Source organism: Gobio gobio, assembly GCF_949357685.1.
Source record: "Gobio gobio genome assembly, chromosome: 13".
Lineage (NCBI taxonomy): Eukaryota > Metazoa > Chordata > Actinopteri > Cypriniformes > Gobionidae > Gobio > Gobio gobio.
This window is the reverse complement of record NC_137106.1, coordinates 19058364-19085863: the sequence shown is the minus strand read 5'-3', so window position 1 is coordinate 19085863 and position 27500 is coordinate 19058364. Positions and strand designations below refer to the sequence as shown.

Here is a 27500-nt window from a genome sequence, read left to right as displayed (position 1 = left end):
TTTATTTCGTTTTTTCTTTTTATTCAAAATATTCACAAACTTCTTAACTGTGTCACGAACTATCTGATGTTCAAATGTGTGAGTGAATGTGTGTTAGTTGATCTATAAAGCGCAATGGGCGGCGCCATGTTAGTTTGCGCCTCAGAATCGGATCTGTCGGATTTACAACACTTGAGTTCATTCTCGTCTCACGAAATACATGAAAGTAAGTGACCAGTGAACTGGAAGAAGAATAGAGTAAACTATATAGTTACTATATAATGTGCATTTATCTGATGTGAATAAAACACGTAACGTTAGTCAAATTATAACCGTCTGAAAGGATTGTCATTGCCGCTTTCATAGACATCAGTGTGTGTTTTTTGCTAGTACATATGAACATTTAAATGTCTGAAACCTGAAATAAACATGATGTCGTTGAAAACACTGAATAGTTGTCATGAGTTGTGATGTGACCAGCGCTGAGCGTCTGTCTCTGGCTCAGCCAAAGCGCGAAAGCACGTTTGAATTTTGGCACCGAAATGAGGAACCGAAATCTGCGTTCTGATTCGGTCCGGTACATACCGGTTATATAAGTACCGGTGCCATATTGGAACCGGATTTCGGTACCCAACCCTAATTATCTTACTGTTCGGACACACTTTGGGAGCTGACGCTTGAAACAGACAGCGAGGAGGTTTAGACGCTCCAGTCTTATACGGTTTGGAAATGAAAGGGTCTTTATCATCGCTGAAGTGAACAACAATACGATCTTTAAATGGACAAGCAAGCAAACATGACACATGAGCATATTCAAGAAAAGCTTGCGTATATTAGTTCTGTGAAACAAAACAAAATCAATGTTACTCGCCAATCGAGAAGAAATAAAGGAACCTCTGCCTTCACTCTGAGTTCTCTCCAGTGCTGGAAAGCTGATCCGATATTTACATGGGTCCTACTTCTTGCCTGATCTTAAGCCTTCTTTTGTTCCACAGACATCTTCCACATGTGTTTTTTATCTTACCTTACTGCTGATTGGCTATAAGTTTGTTTTGGTACTCGGCCCGAGACACTTTTCTAAAGCAGTTTTGAAATACCACGAACCCCACCTTTAAAGGGATAGTTCACCCAAAAATGAAAATTCTGTCATCATTTACTCACCCTCAAGTTGTTCCAAACCTGTATGAGTTTCTTTGTTCTGCTGAACACAGAAGAAGATATTTAGAAGAATGTTTGTAACCAAGCAGATGGAGCAACCATTGACTACCATAGTATTTTTTCCCCTACTATGGTATTCTATGGTTGCTCTATCTGCTTTGTTACAAACATTCTTCAACATATCTTATTTTGTGTTCAGCAGAACAAAGAAACTCATGCAGGTTTGGAACAACTTGAGGGTGAGTAAATGATAACAGAACTTTCATTTGTGGGTGAACTACCTCTTTAAGGTTGAACCACTGGAGTCTCATGGACTATTTTAATGATGTTTTTACTACCTTTCTGGGCCTTGAAAGGGTTAATTACATTGCTGTCTATGGAGGGGTCAGAAAGCTCTTGGATTTCATCAAAAATAGAGTCGAGCCACGAACGCTGTGCTAAGCTGAACTTAATTCTTAATAACTTAATAACTGTATATGCGTAATGTACTGTCTTTATAAAGTATCTTCTTATTAAACTGTTTGTACACTTACAAAGTTCTCAATGCTTCGGTTTGCATGTAAGGAGCCTCATTATGCTACCGTGTTAGTGGGAGGCTATTTTGATCCTTGTTAGTGGTATTAACTAGCGATTTAATTTGACTAATTCTGTGCCCCATATACCAGCGTTATAAGCTAATCTGTTTTTAGAGATAAAACTCTTTACATTCGATTTTCATGAAAACGCATCCCTGGGAACAATCTACTCGGTAACCATGTGTTAATTACCCCTAGGTTCATTTTTCACCGGAGTTGTCCTTTAACCATTCAGACCTTTGTTAGTGTATAATTGCTGCTTTATTAAGTGTGTATGCAGAGCGCCATTTGCCCTACGAGTGTTAAGCTGATGAAACTGCAAACAATTCTTAAGTAAAATTTTCTTCAATTGATTGCATCTCTGACTCCTGGTCTTCATTCATTCTACTTTGAATTCCCCTACATTCTGTTTCTCCGGCAATTATCATTCATCGTTTGATGTCTGCGTTCACTATTGTGCGTTTTGAACGCTGAGAGCTTTTAACATCAAAACGAATTTCCATTAGCAAACCCTGTGTCAAGTGGAACTTGAAGTTATCCATCATGAATTATATTATTAGTTATGTGGCTATTGGTTAACATTATAGCTTTTATCAGCAGGAAAGGAAAGTTATTTTTAAAATTATAAAGAGAAAAAAAAATTTCTTTGGAACAAAATGCACTGATGAATCATTACACAAGTCCAAGAATGTGCAGTAAGACATTACATTGGGTCCATTTTGTTTTCATGTTGACTTTAAATTGAGTTTGCTGTGTCTTACACATGCACTGCCCATGGAGTAAAGGTGCCAGGATCTGCAGGAGGACACTAAAACAAACACACACAAGTTTAACGGTTAACAACACTCTGTGAACTTCAGTAGGCCCTATCAGAAGCATTTGATATGATATCAAACGTTAAACCACATCAAATTTAATTTGAAATATAATTTATATATACTACTATTCAAAAGTTTGGTGTCCATAAGATTTTTTTTTTCAACATTACTCCAGTCTTCAGTGTCGCATGATCCTTCAGAAATCATTCTAATATGCTGATTTGCTTCTCATTATCAACTTTGAAAAGTTGTGGTGTTTGATATTTTTGTAGAAACCGTGATACAGTTTTTTCAGTGTTCTTTGATGAATAGAAAGTTGAAAAGAACAGTATTTATTTGAGATAGAAATCTTATGTAACATTCTAAATGTCTGCACTGTCACTTTTAATCAATTTAATGCATCCTTTCTGAATACACATATAAATTTCTGTCCAAAAAAAATCATATTGAGCCCAAACTTTTGAACAGTAGTTTCTGACTTGATTTGAAATGACCCTGGTTCAGATTTGATGCTATGTTTAAATGGATCTTTAATCATTATGCAGCTCTGTGAGCATTGAAAAGTTACTACATACCAGTTTAGTAAACTTGTCCTCACAGGCATTTCGTATCCGTTCAGGCGTGGCGGGGCTGTCCAGTCTGAAGGGTCCAGTCAGGCTGGACTCAGCCCTGGCAGCAGTGATGGCATCTTTAATGGCATAAAACACTGAGGCCGCCAGAAAGAGAGGAGGCTCACCCACAGCCTGAACACAAGCACACAGCCATAAAGGTTAATGGACACAAACTATGATCTTACTGCGGAGTCGGTTGTTGTGATTCGACCAACCTTTGAAGAGAAGATGGCCCTCTCGTTGGGAGCGTCTCTGAGCAGCGAGACCTTTAATTCAATGGGAATATCCCCAAAAGCGGGAATCTTATACATGCCGGGTCCTCGAGTGTATAGGTAACCATCAGGGGAGTAGCGTAGTTCCTCTAGCGTGAACAGACCTAAACCTTGCATGAACCCGCCCTCCACCTGCACACGCAGCCATAAATCAGATAATATTCATGATGAATGGACAATGGAGTGATCTACTTTATAAATTTCAGATGAAATACCTGTCCAATGTCCAATGCTGGATTTAAACTCTTGCCCACATCCATGACTATGGACGTATGAAGATTCTGACAGGAGAGACAGTTAACTTTTAAGCTTTCATCTCAAATATGGAATCTGTTATGTAGAGACCAGATGTCCTGTGGTCAGTAAAACTGACATTTAAACATAACAAATGCACTATTAACGTTGGCATTACCTTGTGACTGCCAGTTAGACAGTCTATCTCCACCTCTGAGACGGCCACGCCATAACTGAAGTAGTTAAATGCCCTTCCTGAATTTGTGTCAAAGTCATAGCCAAGATCTGGAGTCCTAGAAAATAGAATCAGATTCATTATAACTCCTATTTATATGAGGACCAACATAGCACCGTGAAATGTGAAAATTATCACATTAATTGGAATTTATTAGAATTTGATTAGTTTATTAGCTGAAGAAAATATTAAGAAATTATCATACTTGTAAAATCCATTGGCAGACAGATTTACTCTGTCAAAATAGGCTGCTTTCACCTGCAATTGAAATAATGTCATTATATATATACAACCCCAAATCAGAAAAAGTTTGGACAGTATGGAAAACACAAATAAAATAAAAAAAGAAGTGATTTCTAAATTTTCTTTGACTTGTATTTCATTGCCGACAATATGAACACAAAATATTTCATGTTTTGTCTGATCAACTTCATGTCATTTGTAAATATGCATCCTTTCCAGTCATTCAGACCTGCAACACATTTCAAAAAAAGTTGGGACAGGAGCAATTTAGAGCTAGTAATGAGGTAAAATGGTTAAATAATGATGTGATTTGAAACAGGTGATGTCAACAGGTGATTGTAATTATGATTTGGTACAAAAGCAGCATCCAAGAAAGGTCTAATCCTTTAGGAGCAAAGATGGGCCGAGGATCGCCAGTTTGCCAACAAATACGTAAGAAAATTATTGAAATGTTTAAAAACAATGTTCCTCAAAGAAAGATAGGAAGAGACTTGGATATTTCACATTCAACAGTGCATAACATAATTAAAAGATTCAAGGAATCTGGAGGAATTTCAGTGCGTAAAGGACAAGGGTGCAAGCCTAAGCTGAACAACCGTGATCTCCGATCCCTCAGGCGGCAATGCATCAAGAATCGTCATTCATCTATAAGCGATATCACCACATGGGCTCAGGACTACTTTGGCAAACCTTTGTCAAGTACCACAATACGTAGTTACATCCACAAATGCCAGTTAAAACTCTACTGTGCCAAAAGGAAGCCCTATGTTAACAGTGTCCAGAAGCGCCGTCGACTTCTCTGGGCTCGGAGGCATCTGGGATGGACCATCACACATTGGAAACATGTACTGTGGTCAGATGAATCAGTATTTCAGGTATTTTTTTGGAGGAATGGACGCCGTGTGCTCCGGACCATAGAAGAAAAGGATCATCCAGACTGTTACCAGCAACAATTCCAAAAGCCAGGGTCTGTCATGGTATGGGGTTGTGTCAGTGCCCTTGGAAAAGGTAACTTGCACTTCTGTGAAGGCACCATTAATGCTGAAAAGTACATAGAGATTTTGGAGCATAATATGCTGCCTTCAAGAAGACATCTTTTCCAGGGACGTCCATGCATATTTCAACAAGGCAATGCAAAACCACATTCTGCACACATTACAAAGTCCTGGCTGCGGAGGAAGAGGGTACGGGTACTTGACTGGCCTGCCTGCAGTCCCGACCTGTCTCCAATAGAGAATGTGTGGTGCATTTTGAAGCGCAAAATGTGACAACGAAGACCCCGTACTGTTGCCCACCTTAAGACTTGTTTGCAGGAAGAATGGGACAAAATTACACTTGAAACACTTCATCACTTGGTGTCTTCAGTCCCTAAACGTCTTTTAAGTGTTGTGAAAAGGAATGGCAACATTACAAAGTGGTAAATGTTTTACTGTCACAACTTTTTTTGAAATGTGTTGCAGGTCTGAATGACAGGAAAGGATGCATATTTACAAATTACATGAAGTTGACCAGACAAAACATGAAATATTTTGTGTTCATATTGTCTGCAATGAAATACAAGTCAAAGTATATTATGAAATCACATTATGAAATAAATGCGTTTCTCCAAAACATGTATAATATATTTCATAATGTGTGTGTGTGTGTGTGTGTGTGTGTGTGTGTGTATATATATATATATATATATATATATATATATATATATATATATTCAAACATTTGATAAATAATTACATACAAAAACTATACTGACCCAATCCTCCCAGCAGCCTTTGGGGTTTTTGTCTTTGTAAGGCTGAAGTCTCTGTAGTAACGTCTGGCAGGCATTCTATGGGACATTACAGGTTTGTGTGGAATTACTGATTATGATAAAAGGTTGATGTGAAATAATGTTGTGCATTCATTTAATGGCTGACATACACTACTGTTGGGGTCAGTGATTTTTTTTAATGTCTCTTATGCTCACAGGTTCTTAGGTTACATTTATTAGATAAAAAATACAGTAATACAATGAAATATTTTCACAATTGAAAACAATTGCTTTCTATTTTAATAAACTTGAAAATGTAATTTATTCCTGTGATGGAAGAAACATTTCTTAATATCAATGTTGAAAACAGTTTTGTGGAAACTGAGATACATTTTTTAAAATCAATTTAATGTAGATTTAAAAAAAAAAAATCTTACTGACCCCAAACTTGAAAGGCAGTGTAAAAAGCATCATAAATTTTAATTTCTGCTGCATGAGGCTTACATAGATGGCCATGCCGTTAAGATCTGAGGAGGCCGAGGCGGCCGTAGGGCTTGTGTTGGGAACTGTGTTAGTGCTGGTCTCTGTGATGTGAATCTTTGTGCTGGGGATTTCAAGAGTCTTACTGGCCACCTGCAAAAAAGAAAAATGAATATAAACAGTTGTGATCAACATTTTAATATAGAATATTTTTTTTGTGTGTGTGTTTTGTTTGCATTACCTGGACCATTTTAGTGTGCAAGCCTTGCCCCATCTCTGTTCCACCATGAGTTAGTAGAACCGAACCATCTGAATACACAAGCACTAATGCTCCTGCCTGAATCAAAAATGTACATCACACATATATATACCCAATAACCTCTTTCTAATAATTATTTAGAGCCTGAGAGGAAGAGGGCTGACCTGGTTGAGGAAGACGGCAGTGAAGCTGATGCCAAACTTGGTGGGAATGATGGACAGCCCTCTCTTGGTCCAACGGTGCTGCCTGGAATGAAAGGATTACAGCTAGGGCCGTTTGAGGGAATTTGGGGGCCCCAAGCAAAATGGACATGGAGAATAAAAATTGCCGCACAGAATAAAGTAACTGTTCAAGATCCATTGGTAACTTATAAAAATAATGTCATATTTGCATAAACTGTCACTACCGTATATATCCCAACACTAGCACATTAAGATAAGCTATGAAAAAAATATGTTCCTCTGCCTCTTTCTGGTTAAATAATGTTTATAATGATAGTTAATATAGACTGCTATGAACTATTCCAGGTTATTTATGCATAGCATAAATAATAGTTAGTATAGCATGCTATGCCACTTTCATCAAAACCTATTACAAAGTCAAGTCAACTTTATTTATATAGCGTTTTTAACAATGCAGATTTTCATCAGTTCATACAAAGCTATGTCATTAAATACGATAAACAGTGATTCTGGAACAGATCTGCGTCTTCCTTATCCAGTAAAAAAAAAAAAACATATTACAGTATGTAAAAATATTCCGTCCGTTCGAAAAAAAAGTTGCACTAACTGTTCGTTACAAGCAGCATTTGTCAGGCAGGTAACGATAGCTAACATAAACATATTTTTGCTAGCCTACCTGCTGCAAAATTACACAGTTTTTGTACAAGACAAGTAGAGCTATTTTATCCAGTGTCATTTATCACTTACCACTATCTTGTTTCCCTTTCGAACGGTCAGTTCGTACTGCGTCTTAAGACGCTGTATGGGTAGGTTCTCCTACTCTCGAATATACTGAAGTAATTGTAAAATCACGCAGTGCTACTGCCCAGTCAAAACAGTGTCGAGACATCTCGCACGCTATTGGCTGGCCAGTGGGAACTGCATGAACCAATGGCAGAACAGCGTAATCTGAGCGAACCAATGGGCACAAAGCCCGCGAAGCTGAGCGCAAGAGCCCGCGAAAGGGGCATATAAAATACGCTGTAACTGTCAAAAACGTCAGATTAATCTCCTTCAGCGACGATCTACGGTCCTCGCTGATAAACTCGAACTACACCACCTTCACCGTGAATTGACGAGCCTGCAGCGGAATAGCGAACTAACCAGCCCGGACGTCCTGCGAGAGTCAGCGGCCTGCTGTATTTCAGCGCGCTCAAATCGCCAGCGATCCCGCGAGCTGTCACGCCTTTCCCCTGCGCTCTTTGGTGAAACACTACGGTGTATCCTTCCTGTACAATACTGAGAAAAACATATCACTTGTGTGCAGTACTTACCTGCACTAGGAGGATAACCACGACGGGTGCGTGATCTGTCTGGGCAAGGCCCACGCGGACGCTGCTCTCGCCGGGTCCGGCTGCTCTCACTGCGAGGGTATGCCCATTTCCTCCCTCCGTTCGCGGATAGCGCTCTTTTCAGAGCGCGACCCCGGCCCTCGCGCTCTCCCGTTCTCCTTTCCGCCCGAGCCTCGGCGGGAAAGAACGGCGGAGCCAGAGGGCTGAGTATACCGAGGCTAGCGAGTTCACGTCGGCCCAGTGCCCGCGTGACTCGTCTTCACCTCAGAGAGACGTTTCCCCTGTGACTTTCCCTCGATCAGACCTGCTCCCTCCGCTCGACGCCGAGGGCTTGGTCTCATTCGGCGGCAATGAGGAAGACGAATCCGCACGATTACCAACGTCTCGCTCTTCCTCTTCTCTCACTCGGGCCGCGCTAAGAAGCGCCGCGGACAGAGAATGCCAGAGTGGACGAGCAAACTAATGCCGGAGCTTCCTGCATTACTTTCTCTCAGACTGCTGGAGATATTGAGAGCGCGCCTTACGTTACAGGCTGTTGTCACTGCAGCTCGCGCTTCCTACAGCGGCAGCGCGTGCGCCCCTCTCTCTCCCAGCGCGCTCACTATAGAGAGCGCGACTTACGTCATTGCTGCCTCGCTGTCTAGCGCATAATGGCGTCGTGAATGGCGGCCAAGCCCTGCGTCTTTTCACTCTATTCAGGCGACTGGAGAGGTTCAACAGTGTAGTAAACGAGCCTGTTATGAAACACGCACGCCACACACACTGAAAACACCGTCAAGAGCGCGACTTACGTCATAGCCACGCCCTCTGCTGTTACGGTGTACTTCGCACACAGGGTTGCCGGTTCGGGCCCCGCTCTCACAGGTTTCTCAGTGAGTCTCAATTTAGTGAATGGCGGCCAAGCCCTCCACCACTTCTCTCAGTCCCCTATTCAGGCGACTGGAGAGGTTCAACTGTGTAGTAAACGAGCCTGTTATGAAACACGCACGCCACACACACTGAAAACACCGTCAAGAGCGCGACTTACGTCATAGCCACGCCCTCTGCTGTTACGGTGTACTTCGCACACAGGGTTGCCGGTTCGAGCCCCGCTCTCACAGGTTTCTCAGTGAGTCTCAATTTAGTGAATGGCAGCCAAGCCTTCCACCACTTCTCTCAGTAAACGAGCCTGTTATAAAACATGCACGCCTGTACACAGAATGCTGTATTAACGGTGATCCTAATAAACAATTAAGAGTTCTTTCCTCTATTATGACTGCAGGCAGTGTGTCCCCTACATAGGGTGTACCCCTTCATATAAGCACTGTTAATTCAGCGCTATAGAACCACTCAAAAGTCCTGCTGTGGCCGGATTACCACTACAGACTTACTTTACATTCTCTCAATCCCCTCGGTTCAGGCGACTGGAGATGTAAATATTGCAGTCAACTAGCCTGTTGTCAAACACGCTCGCCTGCACATCAACGCTGTGTTTTAACAACGACCTTACTAAAATACATGCACCTTGCACATAAGCACTGTTCTCACAGATTACTGCTCACGCCGAGAGCGCTCTATATGTAGAGCACGCGCCCACTACAGGTGTGTGCCGCTACACATGAGTGCTGTCCACACAGTGTCACATCTCTCCCCACGGCCCGTTTTTGTTCCGGTCAGGGAGAAAAATACTGTTCTGAATGTTTTTCATGCAATGAATGTAAACTACGAGTCCGCTTTAATGCGTGCTCCCCTGCATTCTACCACCATAAAGGCGAGTTAAAAAAAAAAAAAAAAAAAAAAAAAATTACCAGCTCAGAGCGAGTCAGGGTTTTTTACAACCGCTACTTCCTTGTTCCCAAAAAAGATGGCGGCCTCAGGCCCATCTTAGATCTCAGACACCTGAACAAGGCTCTATCAAAAGGCCTTTCAGAATGCCGACATTAAAACAGATCATCGCGCAAATCTGCCCGATGGACTGGTTTTTCTCATTGGATCAGAAAGATGCTTACTCTCATATCCAAATTATCCCACGTCACAGACCGTTTTTGAGATTCGCGTTCGACGGGAAGGCTTATCAGTACACAGTCCTGCCATTTGGCCTGTCCTTTCACGAAGTGCATGGATGCAGCTCTCTCCCCCTTAAGACAAGCGGGAATGCGCATTCTGAACTACCTCGACGACTGGCTCATACTGGCCCAGTCAGAGGAAGAAATAAAATCTCACAAATCTATGCTACTCAGCCATCTAGAATGCCTGGGTCTCAGAATAAATACAGCCAAGAGCTTATTGCTTCCCAGGCAGAGAACCTCCTTCCTGGGAACGATTTTAGACTCAGCCCAAATGAGGGCGTGGCTATTGGATGAACGCGCTCTGACTACACAGCAGCTTGCATGTTCATTCAAAATGGGAACCAACACACCCCTAAAAAAATTCAGAGAATGCTAGGCCTAATGGCAAAAGCTTCTCCAGTACTTCCGCTGGGTATGAAGCACATGCGCCCCCTGCAGTACTGGCTGAAATCACGGGTTCCTTCCCAAGCGTGGCATTCAGGCCAGCTTAGGATCAAAGTGGGCCGCGGCCGTGTCAAAGCCGTGGCCCCGTGGTCACTTGGAAACAGTTTCCAGACGGATGGTGGTCACCACGGACACCTCCAACTCAGTTTGGGGCGCTCTGTACGAGGGCGAACCGGCCTTCGGCTCATGGTCGAGCACGGAGTCACGGTTGCACATAAACTGCCTAGAAATGCTGGCAGTAGTGCTAGCCCTCAAGACTTTTTTACCACGTCTCTCAGGTCACCATGTTCTAGTCCGCACGGACAACACGACTGTGATCTCCTACATAAACCGCCATGGTGGGCTCAGGTCGAGATGGCTCAACCAACAGGTCAGACATCTCCTCCTATGGGCAAAAGGCAAATTACATTCACTAAAAGCAGTGCATGTGCCAGGCAGACTGAACCAGGGAGCAGACATGCTCTCCAGGGGCATCGTGTCCCCGGGGGAATGGGCCATCCATTCCTAAATGGTTCAAATGATATGGAGTGTTTTTGGGAGGGCAGAGGTCGACCTCTTCGCCTCCGAAGACAACTGTCATTGCCCAATCTATTTTTCAAAGAACAAGGATGCGCTGGCCCACAAATGGCCCAGCTGCATACTTTATGCTTTTCCACCAGTACCGCTCATTCCCCAGATTTTAAAAAGGATCAGGGAATGCGAGCACACAGTCCTGCTAGTGGCTCCACTCTGGCGAACCCACATCAGGTTTCCCGAGTTGATTCAGTTACTATCAGCAGCCCCATGGCCAGTTCCCCTAAGGAAAGATCTCCTTTCTGAGGCGAATGGGACAATCCGGCACCCCCACCCCAAAATTGTGGGCGTTACATGTTTGGCAACTCAAGGGGGGCTCAAGAACCTCCCAGTGAGTGTCTTGAGCACCATCAGTAAAGCTAGAGCTCCGTCTACTAGACGTCTCTATGCCCTTAAATGGTCAGTGTTCTCTGACTGGTGTTCAGTCAGGAACTATAACCCAGTGTCATGCGAGATATCACAAATTCTTGTTTTTCTATAAGAGATGTTGGATGCAGGACACACTCCATCCACACTCAAAGTCTACACGGCAGCTATCGCCGCATCTCATACGCCTATAGCTGGCCAATCAGTACGCAGACACGCCATGGTCATAAAATTCTTAAAAGGAGCCAGGAGGCTTAACCCCCTTCTCCCTCCTACGGTGCCATCCTGGGACCTTCATTGGTCCTAAGAGCACTAAAAAGACCTCCCTTCGAGCCGCTGCAGACGGCTGAATTAAAGCCACTTTCGCTGAAAACTGCCCTGCTACTAGCACTGGCATCTGTTAAGCGTGTCAGTGACATTCAAGCGTTATCTGTGAACGCGTCATGTTTAGAATTGGCCCAGGCGATTCTAAAGTCATCCTCAAACCAGGGCATGGTTATGTACCTAAAGTGCTTTCAACACCGTTCAAAGCACAGGTAATCACTCTCTCTGCCCTCCCCACTTCGGAGGATGAGAGACAGTTACACCTGCTCGGCCCTGTTAGGTCGCTTAGAGCATATATTGAGCGGTCCTCCCACTTTAGACAGTCGGAGCAGCTCTTTGTAAGTTTTGGTGACCGAACTAGGGAACTTCCGGTCACCAAACAAAACCTAGCCAGATGGCTAGTGGACGCGATAGCGTTAGCATATGACACTATGGGCCTCCAATGCCCCATAGGTGTCAAAGCTCACTCCACCAGAGGCATGGCCTCCTCTTGGGCGTGGTCTAGTGGAGTTTCTATGGATGACATTTGTAGATCGGCAGGTTGGTCCTCACCATCTACTTAACCAGATTCTTCAGTCTGGATGTCCCTGCACTGCAGGCACAAGTCTTCGCTGTATAAAAATACTAAGACGGCCTAACGAATATCAGACGGCCTTGTAAGCCCGTCCCCGTCATAAGTTGGCATTGGGGCCTTCATATGCTTCAATGCTTACACATTCCTTATAGTTACCGGCCTCTATGAGCCCAGTAGTATAAGACGTGTGTACATATATATTATTAATATTAATGATGTGTCAGTAACTCTAGTCTTGAGCCCTTTCTAATAAGTGTTCAAACTTGAGGGAGTACATGTCACTGCGCTTATCATAGCACGGCGGGATTTTACAGGTTCCCATACAGCGTCTTAAGACGCAGTACGAACTGACCGTTCGAAAGGGAACGTACTCGGTTACTTAACGTAACCTCGGTTCCCTGAGATAAGGGAAGGAGTACTGCGTAGACGGCCGTGCTATGGCGCTGACTCGGGTGATCGTCGCTTCAGTCGATTTAACCTGACGTTTTTGACAGTTACAGCGTATTTTATATGCCCCTTTCGCGGGCTCTTGCGCTCAGCTTCGCGGGCTTTGTGCCCATTGGTTCGCTCAGATTACGCTGTTCTGCCATTGGTTCATGCAGTTCCCACTGGCCAGCCAATAGCGTGCGAGATGTCTCGACACTGTTTTGACTGGGCAGTAGCACTGCGTGATTTTACAATTACTTCAGTATATTCGAGAGTAGGAGAACCTACCCATACAGCGTCTTAAGACGCAGTACTCCTTCCCTTATCTCAGGGAACCGAGGTTACGTTAAGTAACCGAGTACGTTTTTCTTATCCTCCTCTTCCTTTCTCTTTTTTCTTTTCTGGCTTCCTGAAGCATAATTCCGCTTCATGATAACTGCCGAAGAGGTTTTGTATTTTGCCGGCAGCAGAGATCGCGTGGTTGGCTGGCTGCTGTCAGCGACTACTGAGAGGGGCCCCTTAAGGGGGATCCCGATAACAGTGTCATTGCACTTTACTGCATTGACTATCAAAGGGGCGCTCACATAGTTTGTCGTTGCATTTTATTCTTAACCTGTCGTTGTCTTGGGGCCCCAGGCCAGCTCGGGGCCCCAAGCAATTGCTTGGTTTGCCTGCCTTGTCGCGACGGGCCTGATTACAGCAGTTCTTACCCAACAAGCTTGGCAGTACCTGAACTGAAAACATATTCACAGTAACATCTAAATAAAATCCCTTCATGAAATTACATCTTATAATGCTCTGTGCCATTTTAGTATTACTGTTATAGTGTTTATAAATACTTTGAATTAACATTTATTTTTCATATTTTCATATATATATATATATATTCACTAACAATGACAAATCACTATCATATATATATATATATATATATATATATATATATATATATATATATATATATATATATATATATATATATATATATATATATATATATATATATATATATATATATATACACACACATATATATATATATATATATATATATACACATATACATATATATATATATATATACATATATACATATATATATATATACATATATATACATATATACATATATATATATATATATATATATATATATATATATATATATATATATATATATATATATATATATATATTATTTAGCTCTATTTTAATTTAAAAAAATGTTTTATTTCTTTTAATTTAGCTCTGTTTTAATTTTTAAATTTATTTTTTTTATAATTTATTTCAGTTTTAGTATTTCAGCCTAAACTAAACTTTTAGGTTTGTCATCTAATATTTGTTTTATTTTAGTTTTTTTTTTAAATAACGAACATGATCTTACTTATTTTAAAATGTAGTTTAGCTTTAGTTAATAACTCTGACGCTGCTCAGTTGAAACTGAAGTGTATTGAATATGATAGAGCAAATAAAATAAAAAATAATTTAATATTTAATTTATTTTTCGTTTATTTAGTTCATAAAAATATTACCATTATTTTTAGTTTATAAAAATATTCAGTTTATTTGTCATTGGTTATTTTATTATTACACAATTTACACCATAATTTGTATTATTTGTAAATTTAGTAAATTATATTTTTATTTTTTATTTACATTTTAGTATTTAAAAAAAAAAAAAAAATCTCATAATGTCGTTTTTTGGCACCAAAAACAGTAATAATTTCCATGACACTTAACTCAAAATATCAAGGAAAACATTTCTCGTTTTCTGCACAAACTCCCAGTTGTGTTGGTGCACTTAATATCTAATATATAATATATAAGACCAGGTTTCAGACCTGTTGAATTGTTCCACTTCAGCCTTGCGCTGGTTGAAGTCTGAGAGCTGCATGCACTCCTCCCAGCAGCGATCAATGGTAAACTGCTCCAGACGCTGATTAAAGTGGGTGAGATCTCCCTCCTTGTACATGTTCAATCTCCTCACCTGAAATTAGTTAAGTATCCTGTTACTTACATGTGATCTGTATGAACTATGAGAGAGAGAGAGAAATGCAGTATGAACCTCTTCTGCTGGCAGACCACAGCTCAAAGCCACATCACTCATCCAGCTCTCTGCGATCATCATTCCCTGCGGCCCACCGAAGCCTCTGAACGCAGAGTTAGACGGCAGGTTGGTTTTACACACGTAGCCTGTGCCACGAATGTTAGGAATGTTGTAGGAGTTATCCATGTGGAATAGTGCCCTCTCCAGGATCTGTGCATTGAGAGGCAGGATGCACATTTTTAGGTTTGGAGGGTAAGAAAGCATACCTTGTAACATGTATAACTGACCAACAGGGGGCAACAGATGTTCAAAAATGTGGGATGCCTACTCACTGAAAATGATAGGTCCTGTGAATTGCCTGCATTGCTGTAGAGTGTCACATCAAGTGCCATCACTCTTCCATTGTTCATGTAACCAACCTAGACATGAGATTACATGAGAGTGATAGTGTGTGAGAAAAGTCTAACAAAGACAAGGACAATGTCTGGCTAATTTGCAACATTTCTCACCTTGTAACGACCTAAGAATGGATGCCGACCACCTGTGACCAGCATGTCCTCATCGCGATCTAACATGCAGCGCACTGGTCGCTTGACCCTGAAAGAAAAAGACAAAACAAAATGTTCAACTTCCACAATGTAACATCCAGCCTCCCTTTATATAATGAGGCATCAATTTATTATAAATGTTCATACGTATGCGCGGCAACAGCAACCACTGTGGAGAGAATGGTGCTCCGACTCTCTTTCCCTCCAAATCCTCCTCCCATCCTCTTCACACGACACACGACCCGGTTGGCAGGCACTCCTAGAGCTTTAGCCACAAGGGCCTGAGCCAAGCACAGCAAATCATTTGCATAAGGACAATCCAATTAAGTGGACAGTCCAATCCACATTTTTGTTATTAATCAATTAACCGTCCATCCATCCATCTATCCATCCATCACCATTATCTGTCTGTGACTACCTGTCTGTCTGTCTGTCTATCTATCTATCTATCTATCTATCTATCTATCTATCTATCTATCTATCTATCTATCTATCTATCTATCTATCTATCTATCTATCTATCTATCTATCTATCTATCTATCTATCTATCTATCTATCTATCTATCATCGTCTGTCTGTCTGTCTGTCTGTCTGTCTGTCTGTCTGTCTGTCTGTCTGTCTGTCTGTCTGTCTGTCTGTCTGTCTGTCTGTCTGTCTGTCTATCTATCTATCTATCTATCTATCTATCTATCTATCTATCTATCTATCTATCTATCTATCTATCTGTCTGTATGTCTATCTGTCTGTCTGTCTGTCTGTCTGTCTGTCTGTCTGTCTGTCTGTCTGTCTGTCTATCTATCTATCTATCTATCTATCTATCTATCTATCTGTCTGTCTGTCTGTCTGTCTGTCTGTCTGACTACATGTCTGTCTGTCTTTCATCTGTCTGTCTATTTGTTTGACTATATGTCTGACTATCTGTCTGTCTGACTATCTGTCTGTCTGACTATCTATTTGTCTGTCTTTCATCTGTCTGTCTGACTACCTGTCTGTCTGTCTTTCATCTGTCTGTCTGTCTGACTATCTATCTGTCTGTCTGTCATCTGTCTGTCTGACTACCTGTCTGTCTGTCTGTCTGTCTGTCTGACTACCTGTCTGTCTGTCTGTCTGTCTGTCTGTCTATCTATCTATCTATCTGTCTGTCTGTCTGTCTGTCTGTCTGTCATCTGTCTGTTTTATTATTTATGATTTTACTAAGTTTTAATATTATTATAAAACAATAATGTTAATAATCATATTTTTCATTATTAAATGTTTTATATTACTTATTGTTAAATAAAATTAACACTAATTAAATATAATGGTTAAATTAATTTAATAAAAATAAAACAAAGTAAAAAAACATAAAAATGATATATAAAATTTTACAATTAACTCTAAGACAATATTTTTCTGTCTTATGCCATCATATAAACTGTTTAGATTGAGAATGTGGATCGGATAAATGATAAAAATCTTGCTCCAATCCCCTACAGAGAGTGATTCTTTTATATGTTTACTTGAGTCTTGGTGGTCGCCTGTGTGGAAACAAACAGCTCCATTTCTCCATCCTCTCCACGAGGAACAGCCAGCGTGCAATTAGTCTCCAGATAAAAGTGTTCCTGTCCTCCAATGTGCATCTCACCTGCAGAATCACAAATTCTGAATCAGCTCATCTAATTAAAGAGAAACAAGACTGAACAGAATCTTTCAAGGAATTTAAATGGTGGAGGAGACAACTGCAGATCTACTGCAGAATTTGTGCACATTTATATTCAGGTACAGACTTCCTGTTTCATGAATAAACATATGCTTTTAAATAATATAAATCTTTAGATACTTTTTTATTAGATACTTGATGCAGTGTATCATTAGCTATATTTCCATCCAAAGTTGTGAAGTTAACTTATGTGCAAAATTGGAATATAGCATAAAACATTTGCGAATAAAGCAACGTTTCCACCTTTCTTCTTCCTGGGAAATTGGCCCAAAATATTTGTAATGAAAAATAGAAGTTGCAGCCTTTCCTACATCATAAAGGAAAAGCGCGCAGACAAAACACAATAAATTCTGACATGTTATTTTGCATTTAGATGATGGTGGTTTGGGAACGCAATCGTGTGACACGCTTCAGGGAGGGAATTAAACCAAATTATTATGATGACAGACTTTGGCTCAGGCATTTCAGATGAACCAGAGCCGTTGAAAAACAGAGTTACGACACTCCCATAGACTTCCATAGGAACTGAGGAATGCGGAAGTAAAGCGTGTCATGGAGTGACCAATAGTTCCAAACAACCGATAGTTCCAGCATTGAACCCCATTCATTTCAGTGTATCTCAAGCACACTCGCTGACAAATTGATGAAATTACTGCATATTTTGAGATTTTATGGCATTAGTTTACCTCTCAGGAATATTAATAGAAGTGGTATTTTATGAAGATTGTTATAGTTAATGTTTATTGTTATAATAGATCGTTAGACTCTAACTGCAGTTAGATAACGTGAGCAGCACTGCAACAGCTACTATATCCAGATGCTATCGGTCATATTTCAACAGTTTTTAGTCTCTCTGAGACCTTTCTGTCGAATGCGTTTCTATGAATAATGAATATGAATAACGCCTGGATAAAAAGAGTTGAATTAAATTGGTTGCCCTGTTTTTTTAAACATTATTTAAAACGTCTTTCTTGGGTTAATTTCTGTATATGCTAGAATCATTCCTTTATATTCACCTGTTGTGTATGCTTATGTGAGTATCATAAAATAACATTCGGACGTTAAAGGGTTAGTTCACCCAAAAATGAAAATTCTGTCATTATTACTCACCCTCATGTCGTTGGACACCCGTAAGACCTCCGTTCATATTCGGAACACAAATTAAGATATTTTTGTTGAAAGCTGATGGCTGAGAAAGGCTTCAGATAGGCCTCCATTGGCATTCAGTACATTTACACTCCCAAGACCCATAAAAGGCACTTAAAACGTCGTTACAAAGTCCATCTCACCACAGTGACTCTACAATAATTTTACGATGCGACGACAATAGTTTTTGTGCGCAAAAAAAAATCAAAATAACACCTTTATCCAACTTGTTATTGTCTTCCGTGTATGCCTCCACGACGCATGCGCGAGAATATGACGCAGATCCGGCGTTCGGACACATGACCCAGAAGCGATTTGTTGACAAGCAGAGGAAGACGCGCGTATCTAAGCTGTTGGATTCTACATTGATCGTGCTTTAGGTCTCGGCGTAGTTCTCAAAATGGGGCTAAAGTGTGCATTTCATGGATTCCCGAACCCCGGCGCTACGTCATATTCTCGCGTATGCGTCGTGGAGGCACACACGGAAGACAAGAACAAGTTGGATAAAGGTGTTATTTTGATTTTTTTTTGCGCACAAAAACTATTGTCGTCGCATCGTAAAATTATTGTAGAGTCACTGTGGTGAGATGGACTTTGTAACAACGTTTTAAGTGCCTTTTATGGGTCTTGTGAGTATAAATGTACTGAATGCCAATGGAGGCCTATCTGAAGCCTTTCTCAGCCATCAGCTTTCAACAAAAATATCTTCATTTGTGTTCCGAATATGAACGGAGGTCTTACGGGTGTCGAACGACATGAGGGTGAGTAATTAATGACAGAATTTTCATTTTTGGGTGAACTAACCCTTTAACAACATTTAAATTATAAAATAAATTACCACCAACCAGTAGATGGCGGAAGAGGAACACTTATTGGCTCATTAGCCATTTTTCTTTTTTTGTTGAATGAATTTTTATAGATCATCAAATCACTATTATAACATTCAAATATCTATTTTTGTTACTTTATTTGTACTGAAGTGTTAAATATATAGGCTAATTGTGGGGAAAATAACAGTCTCATGAAAAACAAAAACTTCTGACTAAAGTTCACAATAAATCTTTATTTAAATCGCCTCTGTGCTTTGTTTGTTATGAGGAGAGGATTTGTAGATAATGGGAAGATTTGTGTAAAATGTAAACTTGCACTAAAATTTATTCAGCGTTTTGAGACTATATAAAACTTGTTTTAATCTATATGGATTCTCATTCCAGGTAAATTAAACATATGACTGGTCATTATTTTCAACAGAAATGCCCGTGATAGGCTACAACACTCAACGATGAAAAATCATGCACTCACATGACCCAAATAAAATAACCAGATATCACTCAAGAAAAACATTAACGTTATCTCTTCTTTATCTCTCCCCAGAATAAAATGCTACTGTAAAGCCTAGTCGAAGTCGATGCACATATTGTGTTATTATTTACCAGAAATTGCTGCAAATATAGTGGAACTGCTGTCTGTCCAGCTTATTCAAACAGATTGACAGCGCAGAGTTGTTTGGAACTATTGAGAGCTCCATGAACCACGTGACTGGGTTGCGGCGAGATCGAGTGTCGCAACTCTCTTTTTCTATGGCTCTGAGATGAACTAAAACAACATTCGAGATGCTGTGTAATGTGACTGGTCTTCTGGTTAGTCCAGTTATCCAATTACATCCACTGTTGAGGAAAAGGTGAGTTTTTCGCATTGAGGGATTTATTCAGTAAGTGTGTTTCATAGTTTATACGCACGTGTTTCATAATTTTTGTGCACCTAGGCGTTTCCATCCAGCGTTTTTTAATGCGATATTCCAAAATGCACATCAAATCGTTGGAATGAAACATAGCTACTATCATTTTAAAATAAAAACATGGTTATACCATGCAGGATGTGATCAGAGTCTTTGAATCCTTGTGCAACATCTCCTCTCTCTATACTTCTCACCGGCTGATAGAAGGACTTGTTGGTAATAGCATCCTGTTTGAAAGAGTCAACGCAAGCATGTTAGCAAACCAGTGAAGCTTATCTTTATGTGTTGTGTGTATTTTTGAACTTTTACAAGCTGTTTCTCTGAAAACCTTGAAGAATCCTGTTATGTAATGATGACAGCGGGAAAAGCACTAGGCAATGGTGAGAGGTCAGAGCAAATAACCAAATGTTTTGCAACAATATTGTGGATCAGCGGTTTTGAGTTGAAACCAAAAAGTGAGTTGTCGTTTGCCATGTCATACTGACAGTCCTATGAGGACCATGGTAACATTTCAATGTTTCATTTTAAACAGTTATTTTTGTTCAATATGAAACTTAAAGTCAGCACTTTATGTCCACGTGCGCACATGATTACGAACCTGAATAGTGACAATCACAGGCTGCAGTTCCTCATAGCTAATCTTCACAGCTTTGGCTGCTCTTTGAGCATGAGCCTGTGTGTCTGCCACAACGGCCCCCACTATATGTCCAACACATGTGACCTATAGCATGAAAGATCAATGAGGGGAAGAAAACAATGACAACTCTACATAAATAAAAAAGTGACTTCCACAATGTATGCATTGTAAAAAAAAATTTGTTGTTTCAGCTTAAAGTAAGTGTTCGTGCTGTCTTAAATAATTTTAAGTTTAGTCAACTTGAAATGTGAAGTTTTACTAAGTTAAAACTTTAATATTTTAAGGTAGCACGAACACTTCCTTTTTTAAGTTGAAACTAGTTTTTTTACAGTATATGTCAGTATACATATAATATATATACTGTATATGTGTTTGATATGTCTCACATGTGAACTATATCAAACACACACTCCCTATCAAAAGTTTGGTGTTGGTATGATTTTTTAAATCTTTTTGAAAATGTTATGCTCATCAAAAGTCTGCATTTACTTAATAAAAATACAGTAAAACAATAATATTGTGAAATATTATTATCATTTAAAATAACTATTTTCTATTTTAATATAATTTAAAATGTAATTTATTCCTGTGATGACAAAGCTGAATTCAGTGTCACATGATCCTTCAGAAATTATTATAATATGCTGATTTGCTGCTCAAGAAACATTTCTTATTATTATCCATGTTGAAAACAGTTGTGCTGCTTAATATTTTTGTGGAACAAGAACAGCCTTTATTTGAAAAAATTGAATTTTTATTGAATTTTAATGTGTCCTTGCTCAATAAAAGTATTAATTTCTTTAAAAAGTAAAAGAAAAAAATTAATAAAAAACTGTAGTATATAATACGGTCAATGAGACATATCAAAGACATTTAAATACATTTAAATAAAAGTGATTCAAGCAAGTATGGAAGCCCATTTCCACCCATTTCCATATCACAATTGCAAAGTAGTTTTTCATAAATGTGAATTAATTTATCAAAAAATAAGACTTATTCCCCTGGTTTCACAGACAAGGCTCAATCCAGACTAAAATTAATGTTTGAGCTGTTTTAACTGAAAGCAGCTTGCACTGACATGTCTTAAAATATGTCAGTGCCATTGCTTTGACTCAAGATGCACACCAGTAATGTTTTTTTTTCTTTCTAAGGCACGTTTATAAAAGCTATTTAAACGTCCTAATTGAACTAAATCCTAATCCTTGCTTAATCTAAAGACCTGTCTGTGAAACAGGGCCTATATCTCACAATGTAACTCCATCTCTAACAGTGTGACTTGATTCTTTTTATGTTTATTATCGCACAATTAGCTTTATTTTTTCACTCTAAGGCGAGAAACACCAATAAAGGACTTTGCTGCAAATGTCTGACATTTGTTGGGGGAAATTAGGATTATTTTGAACTTTACCACGTCCAAAATGCTTAACCTTTAAAGCATACGTCAAAGTGTAACTGCAACCACAAATGATTATGCCATTGAGCTTAAAGCTTGATCATACAATAGCCAACTCAGCAGTCAAGTGGGAATGCACGTGAGAAACATTTCTACTGTATGCCTGTCATATATGCATGACTTCAAACTTCCAAATGATACACTCCGTTTTGCAAGAGAAATGTAAAAGCCGTAACATAACTCACAACAGACTTCAATATAAAAGGCAAATACTGTCATAATCGATTTAATTTGTCTCTCATTAGAACTGAAATGTAGATAAATGCACCTTATCATCTGCAAAAACCGTCTCGTCATAGACGATAGGTCCTGTCATGTTACTTCCTGGGATGTCTTTGGCAGAGATAAATGCAACCACTCCAGGAACTGCTATTGCACCAGAGGTGTCAATGGATCTACAAAGAAAAACAAGTACACACATAATCGTGGATAATCATTGTCTCAGATCACAACAACCTAGTTCATAACTGAACCTTTTTATGACACGTCATAAAAACAACGTAGGCTCACTTTAACATCATCACTGTGCATATGATAAGCCATATTGTTGGCTTTAACCCAATTCTAAATCATTCCAAAACATTCCATAGTCCTTTTCAACTAACTTTATGAGAGCATGAGCTTTAGTGCTCGTGACCAAAGCCAAATGGAGCTCATTTTCATAGCAGGGCATGTCGTCACAGTAGACCGCTTCTCCTGTGGCCTGCTTAAGAGCAGAGAGGTGCATTATGGGGTGCCCAACTACATCCTCACTATCATGACCAGGGGGAACTGCCTGAAAATAAAGAAATAAAGTTGAGCAATCTGCCAAAACAATACACAAATAAAGCTGTCAAATGCTTATTTATATGTACCTGGTAGAGCTGTACACTGGATGGTACGTCCAACTTGAAGAGCTCAGTAGCAGTAGCATTCTTGGCACAGATGTCTCCCACAGTCACACCCTGTAGAGACACAGCTCACAATTAAAGTCACCATGAATTCAAAATGGACAATTCTTGTTTTTTCAGACCAAGCTCAATCTTTTAAGATTGAACATTGGTCTCGGGAGTCTGCTCTGTATTTTCTTCTGCACAAGAGGCGTGATCAACGGGCATCGTTCAAATGGCTCTGTACGCAATTGGATAGTCCTTCAACCAATCAGACCAACGATCCATCGCTTCTCTATCCTACATTGTGTTAAACCCGCCAATAGTGCGCCAGGTGGATAACCTGGTTTGTAATTGGTTCCCGCAAAATTGTAACAGAAGCAGGATAGAAATATGTACAGGTTTCCAGCCTGAGCTGCAGGGCGAAATCAAATCGCTGGCAGATCGGGCTGGGTTTACCCAGTTTTTTTATGGAATATTACAGAATGTATTCCAAATGATTTATCAGTGCACATCATTTTTTTTTTTTTTTTTCATAACTTATCCCTCTTGCAGCGGCATCTCTTTACCCGCGACGTGTTCACTGGTGCAAGGGCTCTCTGTTCACTCACGCGAAACGCGCAAAACAGAAAGCCTCTCCAGACAGCATGCCATGTAACGCATTGAGATCTCTTTCTTGAATGGACATAAAAACACAAAATGTCGAAATGCCCGTTATTGGCGAGTATCCTCATAAGCACAGTCTTAAACGTGTTAAAAAGTCTTACACGACCGTAAAGAGTTGCGAGAACATCAGATGCGTGTCAGATCCATGTCATTTGCGTCAGGTCTTTAAGTGCTGCTGTCTTAATCAAACAACAAAAGACAAAAATAACTCACAGCTCTTGACTGAATCCCTTTTGTAGCTTTAATAAGGATTAATCTATATATTTTGGCAGAGCAGGTAAAATCAGATTAAATTAAAAGCTGTTTTATTTTTTAAAGCCTATTAAATGTTAAAACGAAGGCTCTCGTTCATATTGCAATGTTGAACGGCTATAATTACTAATTTCATCCCCAGAAATTGAGAAAAATCCATCAGTAGCTGTATTGGTATCCGTGATACTGACCTTCATTCATACTAAGTAAAGAGATGCCATTTAGCAAATATTTAAAAATATACTGCATCTTTATGCTGTTTCTACATTTCAATTTGAAATTATAAAAAAAGAAATAAAAAAAAATCATTTTAATGTTAGTTGCGATTACTCACGATTAATAACAGAAAAATGTGAGATTAATAATTTTTTTTAATCGATTGTCAGCACTAGTTTCTATTTAAATTGTTGATTTATTTATTCAGTAATTTATTTCAATTAACTCGATAGCCTAGTGGGTAACTGTGCCTCCCGCAAGCCGAGTTCGATTCCGGGCTTGAGGTCTTTTGCCGATCTCATTCCCCTCTCTGCACCCTTTGGTTTCCTGTCTGATCTCTACACTGTCCTATAAAATAAAGGCATAAAAAGGCCCAAAAATATATCCTTAAATTACTTCTATTTTGGACCTGAGTAACACTTGATTGTGTAAGTATACAAAAAAAACAAACCTCCATCCTCAGGTTAAGAGCAAGTTTGTGCTGGACAGTGAGGAAGAACTTGTAAAAGAGGCTTATAGTCAATGTGCGCCTGTATGTCACCATGCCACCAGGAGCTGAGGGAGACAGACTCATCTCCTCAGCCAATGAGATACAGGCTTCCTCTAGAAGCTCCTCGTTCCATTGCCTGCAATCAAATAACATGATGCAGTCATTCTTCTCATTATTCAGAATGTTTTTTTTTTTTTTACAAAACTTTGCCACTAAATCAGCCGGGCATCATCTTCTACCTGTTGAGCAACCTGTTGCATGTGAACGTGGCAAGGACAGTGACAGGGGCCATTCCTCCATAGCTTATCCTGATATTCTCCACTATATTGGATTGTTTCTTAAAGAATACATTCATCCCGCATGTGACAATGGAGATGTCATCCTCCTTGCGAGGGGACTGTTTGAAGGATGAGAAGTACTGGCCCTAAAAAACGAATTGAGTGACTGATTCATAATCAATATGTTTCCAAACCAGTATAACTTTATTTTCTTTTTTACAGCGGAGCACAAAAGGAGAAGAGTTGAAGAAAGAACATGGAAAGATTCTAACATAAATAGCTTTCCTCACACAAAGCAACAAGTCATATGGACCAATTTTGGAGATTGAAAGTCCAAATCACCATTAATTTTCATTATATTTTAAAGAGTAGCCACGATTCTTCAACATCTCTTTTGTATTCCACAGATGACAAAACATCATAGGGGTTTACAACCACATAAAAATTGCCATACTTTCAATTACAAAATGAAATTTGAAAAGAATCTGCAGACCTTTCTTGTGTATGGAATCTCAATGGACAACAGAATCTCCTCTGGCTTTAAAGCGGTCTTCCTATAACCGGGGAAAAACTTCTCATCCATTTCAAGAACACGTTTCTCCCCTTTAAAAATCAGACAAAGATTTTTTATAGAATTAAAGAAAAATACAGGGTCAACACCCTACAGTACATGTTACTATGCTGACACACTTAACTATACAGTGTCCTATTTAGCTTTCAGTATCCTTAAAGCCTGCCCTATGTACAACAATCATGCAATCAGCAGCCAGACACAGGGAAACTGTTCAGTTTTGACAGTACATCTAATGTGCTATAGAATTGCTATTGACTGCTACAGTAATTCCAACCGGACTTCATGTAAAATGAGTGGAATAGCATGTTCTCTGCATGTACATATTTTCTCTGTTCTCTGTATTCTGTATCCGATCGGTTACAACCTTTGATCCTTGAACAGAAAAAAAAGGAAAAAACAGTGTGCTGTACCTTTGGACATAACCGTGAGCTTGCAGCCAGCTGCCATAAATACAGGGTTGAGGTCTGAAATGGGACTCGCTGTCATAATATTGCCACCAACAGCCTGAAAGCATAAATATGATATTTAAGCAATTGAAAGGAATCATTCATAACTTTAAATCACAGTTTGGATGATTCAAACATGAGCAACCAAGTGATTTTTATTCATTCATAATCACTCATGTTTTTATCATTCAAGTTAGGCATTTCATCAAGTTAGACTAATGAAATTAATTTTCAAGTACATTAATGTAGTCACCTTGGAAACACTTTATTTTGATTTGCTCCCATTTAGACTTTCTGTTGACTACAACTAACATTGAACCTACATGTCAACTTGGGGTGCATTCACACCTGAGCATTTGCTTCGGAACCTGGTGCGTTTTCTCCCTTGGGTCGGTTCGTTTAAGCATATGTGAACACGGCAATCGCTCTCGGATCCACACCAAAACAATCGCCCCGAGACTGCCTAAATGAGGTGGTCTCGACCCGCAGGGGCGGTTCGCTTGAGGTGTGAAAGCAATCCGACCCAACGATCCAAGTGGTATTATAATTCATAATGGGAAATGTGCTATAATAGCAATAGTGTCTGATTCTGTGAGTGAGCATTAGTTATCACAGTCGAAAACCCCAAAAAAGTCCCTCTTCATCTTAAAATGTTGTGTAATTGCGCTTCTCTTTGCGAGAATGCTGTCCCGATGAAGCCTTGACAGTGTTTGCGTGTGTCTTGACACAGTTAGCCTCTAGACAGTGCTGGGAGATCCAGAGAGAGTGTGTTTGAATTTGCTGCAGTATTAATATGAATGTAGTGTATCATTTAACAGCGGGAATGACAGTTACATTTGTATAATGTTTGGGTGTGTCTCGACAGTTACAAATAAAGCCAATAAGCTCATGGAGCAAACTTGTCAATCATCTTGATGGATGACGCAGAGGAAACTCTGACCAATAAGAGGACAGTTATACTCGCATGTGACTTACATAAACACATTTTGGTACTCTTTGAGATGTTGCCTTGTGGAAGCGAACCAAGAAGAAAGTGCAACACTGTAACAAATTAACAATCTGCAGGTGTGAAAACACTATTAATCTCATTAGAGTATTAGTGGTGTATCAGTAGACTGTCTGCTTAATATCTGCACACTTTTTTTTTTAATTAATTTTGATGGTCCCCCAAAAGACATTCTACTGAACATAAGTAACTTTGCAAGTACATGTCACCCCTAACAGTCTACTGATACTCAACTAATAGGGGAGCGCAAGGCACAACCTAACGCAGGGTTAGTTGTAACACGCACGGTTTAAAACTTTCCACACAGGCCAGGATGACGAAACATAGTGTATTTACTAGTTGCCAGATCAACATTATTTAGAGAAAAAAATTGCGCCAAAATGAAAAAAATCTTTGGAAGATACCACAGATCATTTATTTAACCATAGCAAAAGTTAATTTCTTACTTACGTAAGTTTATTTTTAATCTCTGTTTTTTGTGTTTATTTAAAATAAGACAAATCAGATATTATTGTAATCTTATATCTGTTATTTAACAGTTGAGATCGTTCT

General features: G+C 39.6%; 1 protein-coding gene across 1 annotated transcript in view; it reads right to left on the bottom strand.

Annotated features, from left to right (window-relative positions):
- Positions 1-24: 24 nt before the first annotated feature.
- xdh (xanthine dehydrogenase) overlaps positions 25-27500 on the bottom strand; it is a 32971-nt gene continuing 5495 nt past the window's right edge. Inside the window, exons 12-36 of the mRNA XM_079832662.1 lie at positions 25907-26000; positions 25416-25525; positions 24884-25068; positions 24606-24780; positions 23006-23095; positions 22757-22926; positions 22420-22546; positions 20660-20782; positions 20192-20288; positions 16978-17102; positions 15625-15758; positions 15439-15526; positions 15262-15348; positions 14948-15139; positions 14724-14869; positions 6779-6860; positions 6597-6692; positions 6380-6508; positions 5879-5953; positions 4088-4140; positions 3826-3940; positions 3629-3694; positions 3357-3545; positions 3106-3273; positions 25-2520 (exon numbers count right to left, since the gene is read on the bottom strand). Of these exons, the coding sequence (XP_079688788.1) occupies positions 2470-2520; positions 3106-3273; positions 3357-3545; positions 3629-3694; positions 3826-3940; positions 4088-4140; positions 5879-5953; positions 6380-6508; positions 6597-6692; positions 6779-6860; positions 14724-14869; positions 14948-15139; positions 15262-15348; positions 15439-15526; positions 15625-15758; positions 16978-17102; positions 20192-20288; positions 20660-20782; positions 22420-22546; positions 22757-22926; positions 23006-23095; positions 24606-24780; positions 24884-25068; positions 25416-25525; positions 25907-26000 (2967 nt within the window). The 3' untranslated portion in view covers positions 25-2469. The remainder of the gene's footprint in view (positions 2521-3105; positions 3274-3356; positions 3546-3628; positions 3695-3825; positions 3941-4087; positions 4141-5878; positions 5954-6379; positions 6509-6596; positions 6693-6778; positions 6861-14723; positions 14870-14947; positions 15140-15261; positions 15349-15438; positions 15527-15624; positions 15759-16977; positions 17103-20191; positions 20289-20659; positions 20783-22419; positions 22547-22756; positions 22927-23005; positions 23096-24605; positions 24781-24883; positions 25069-25415; positions 25526-25906; positions 26001-27500) is intronic.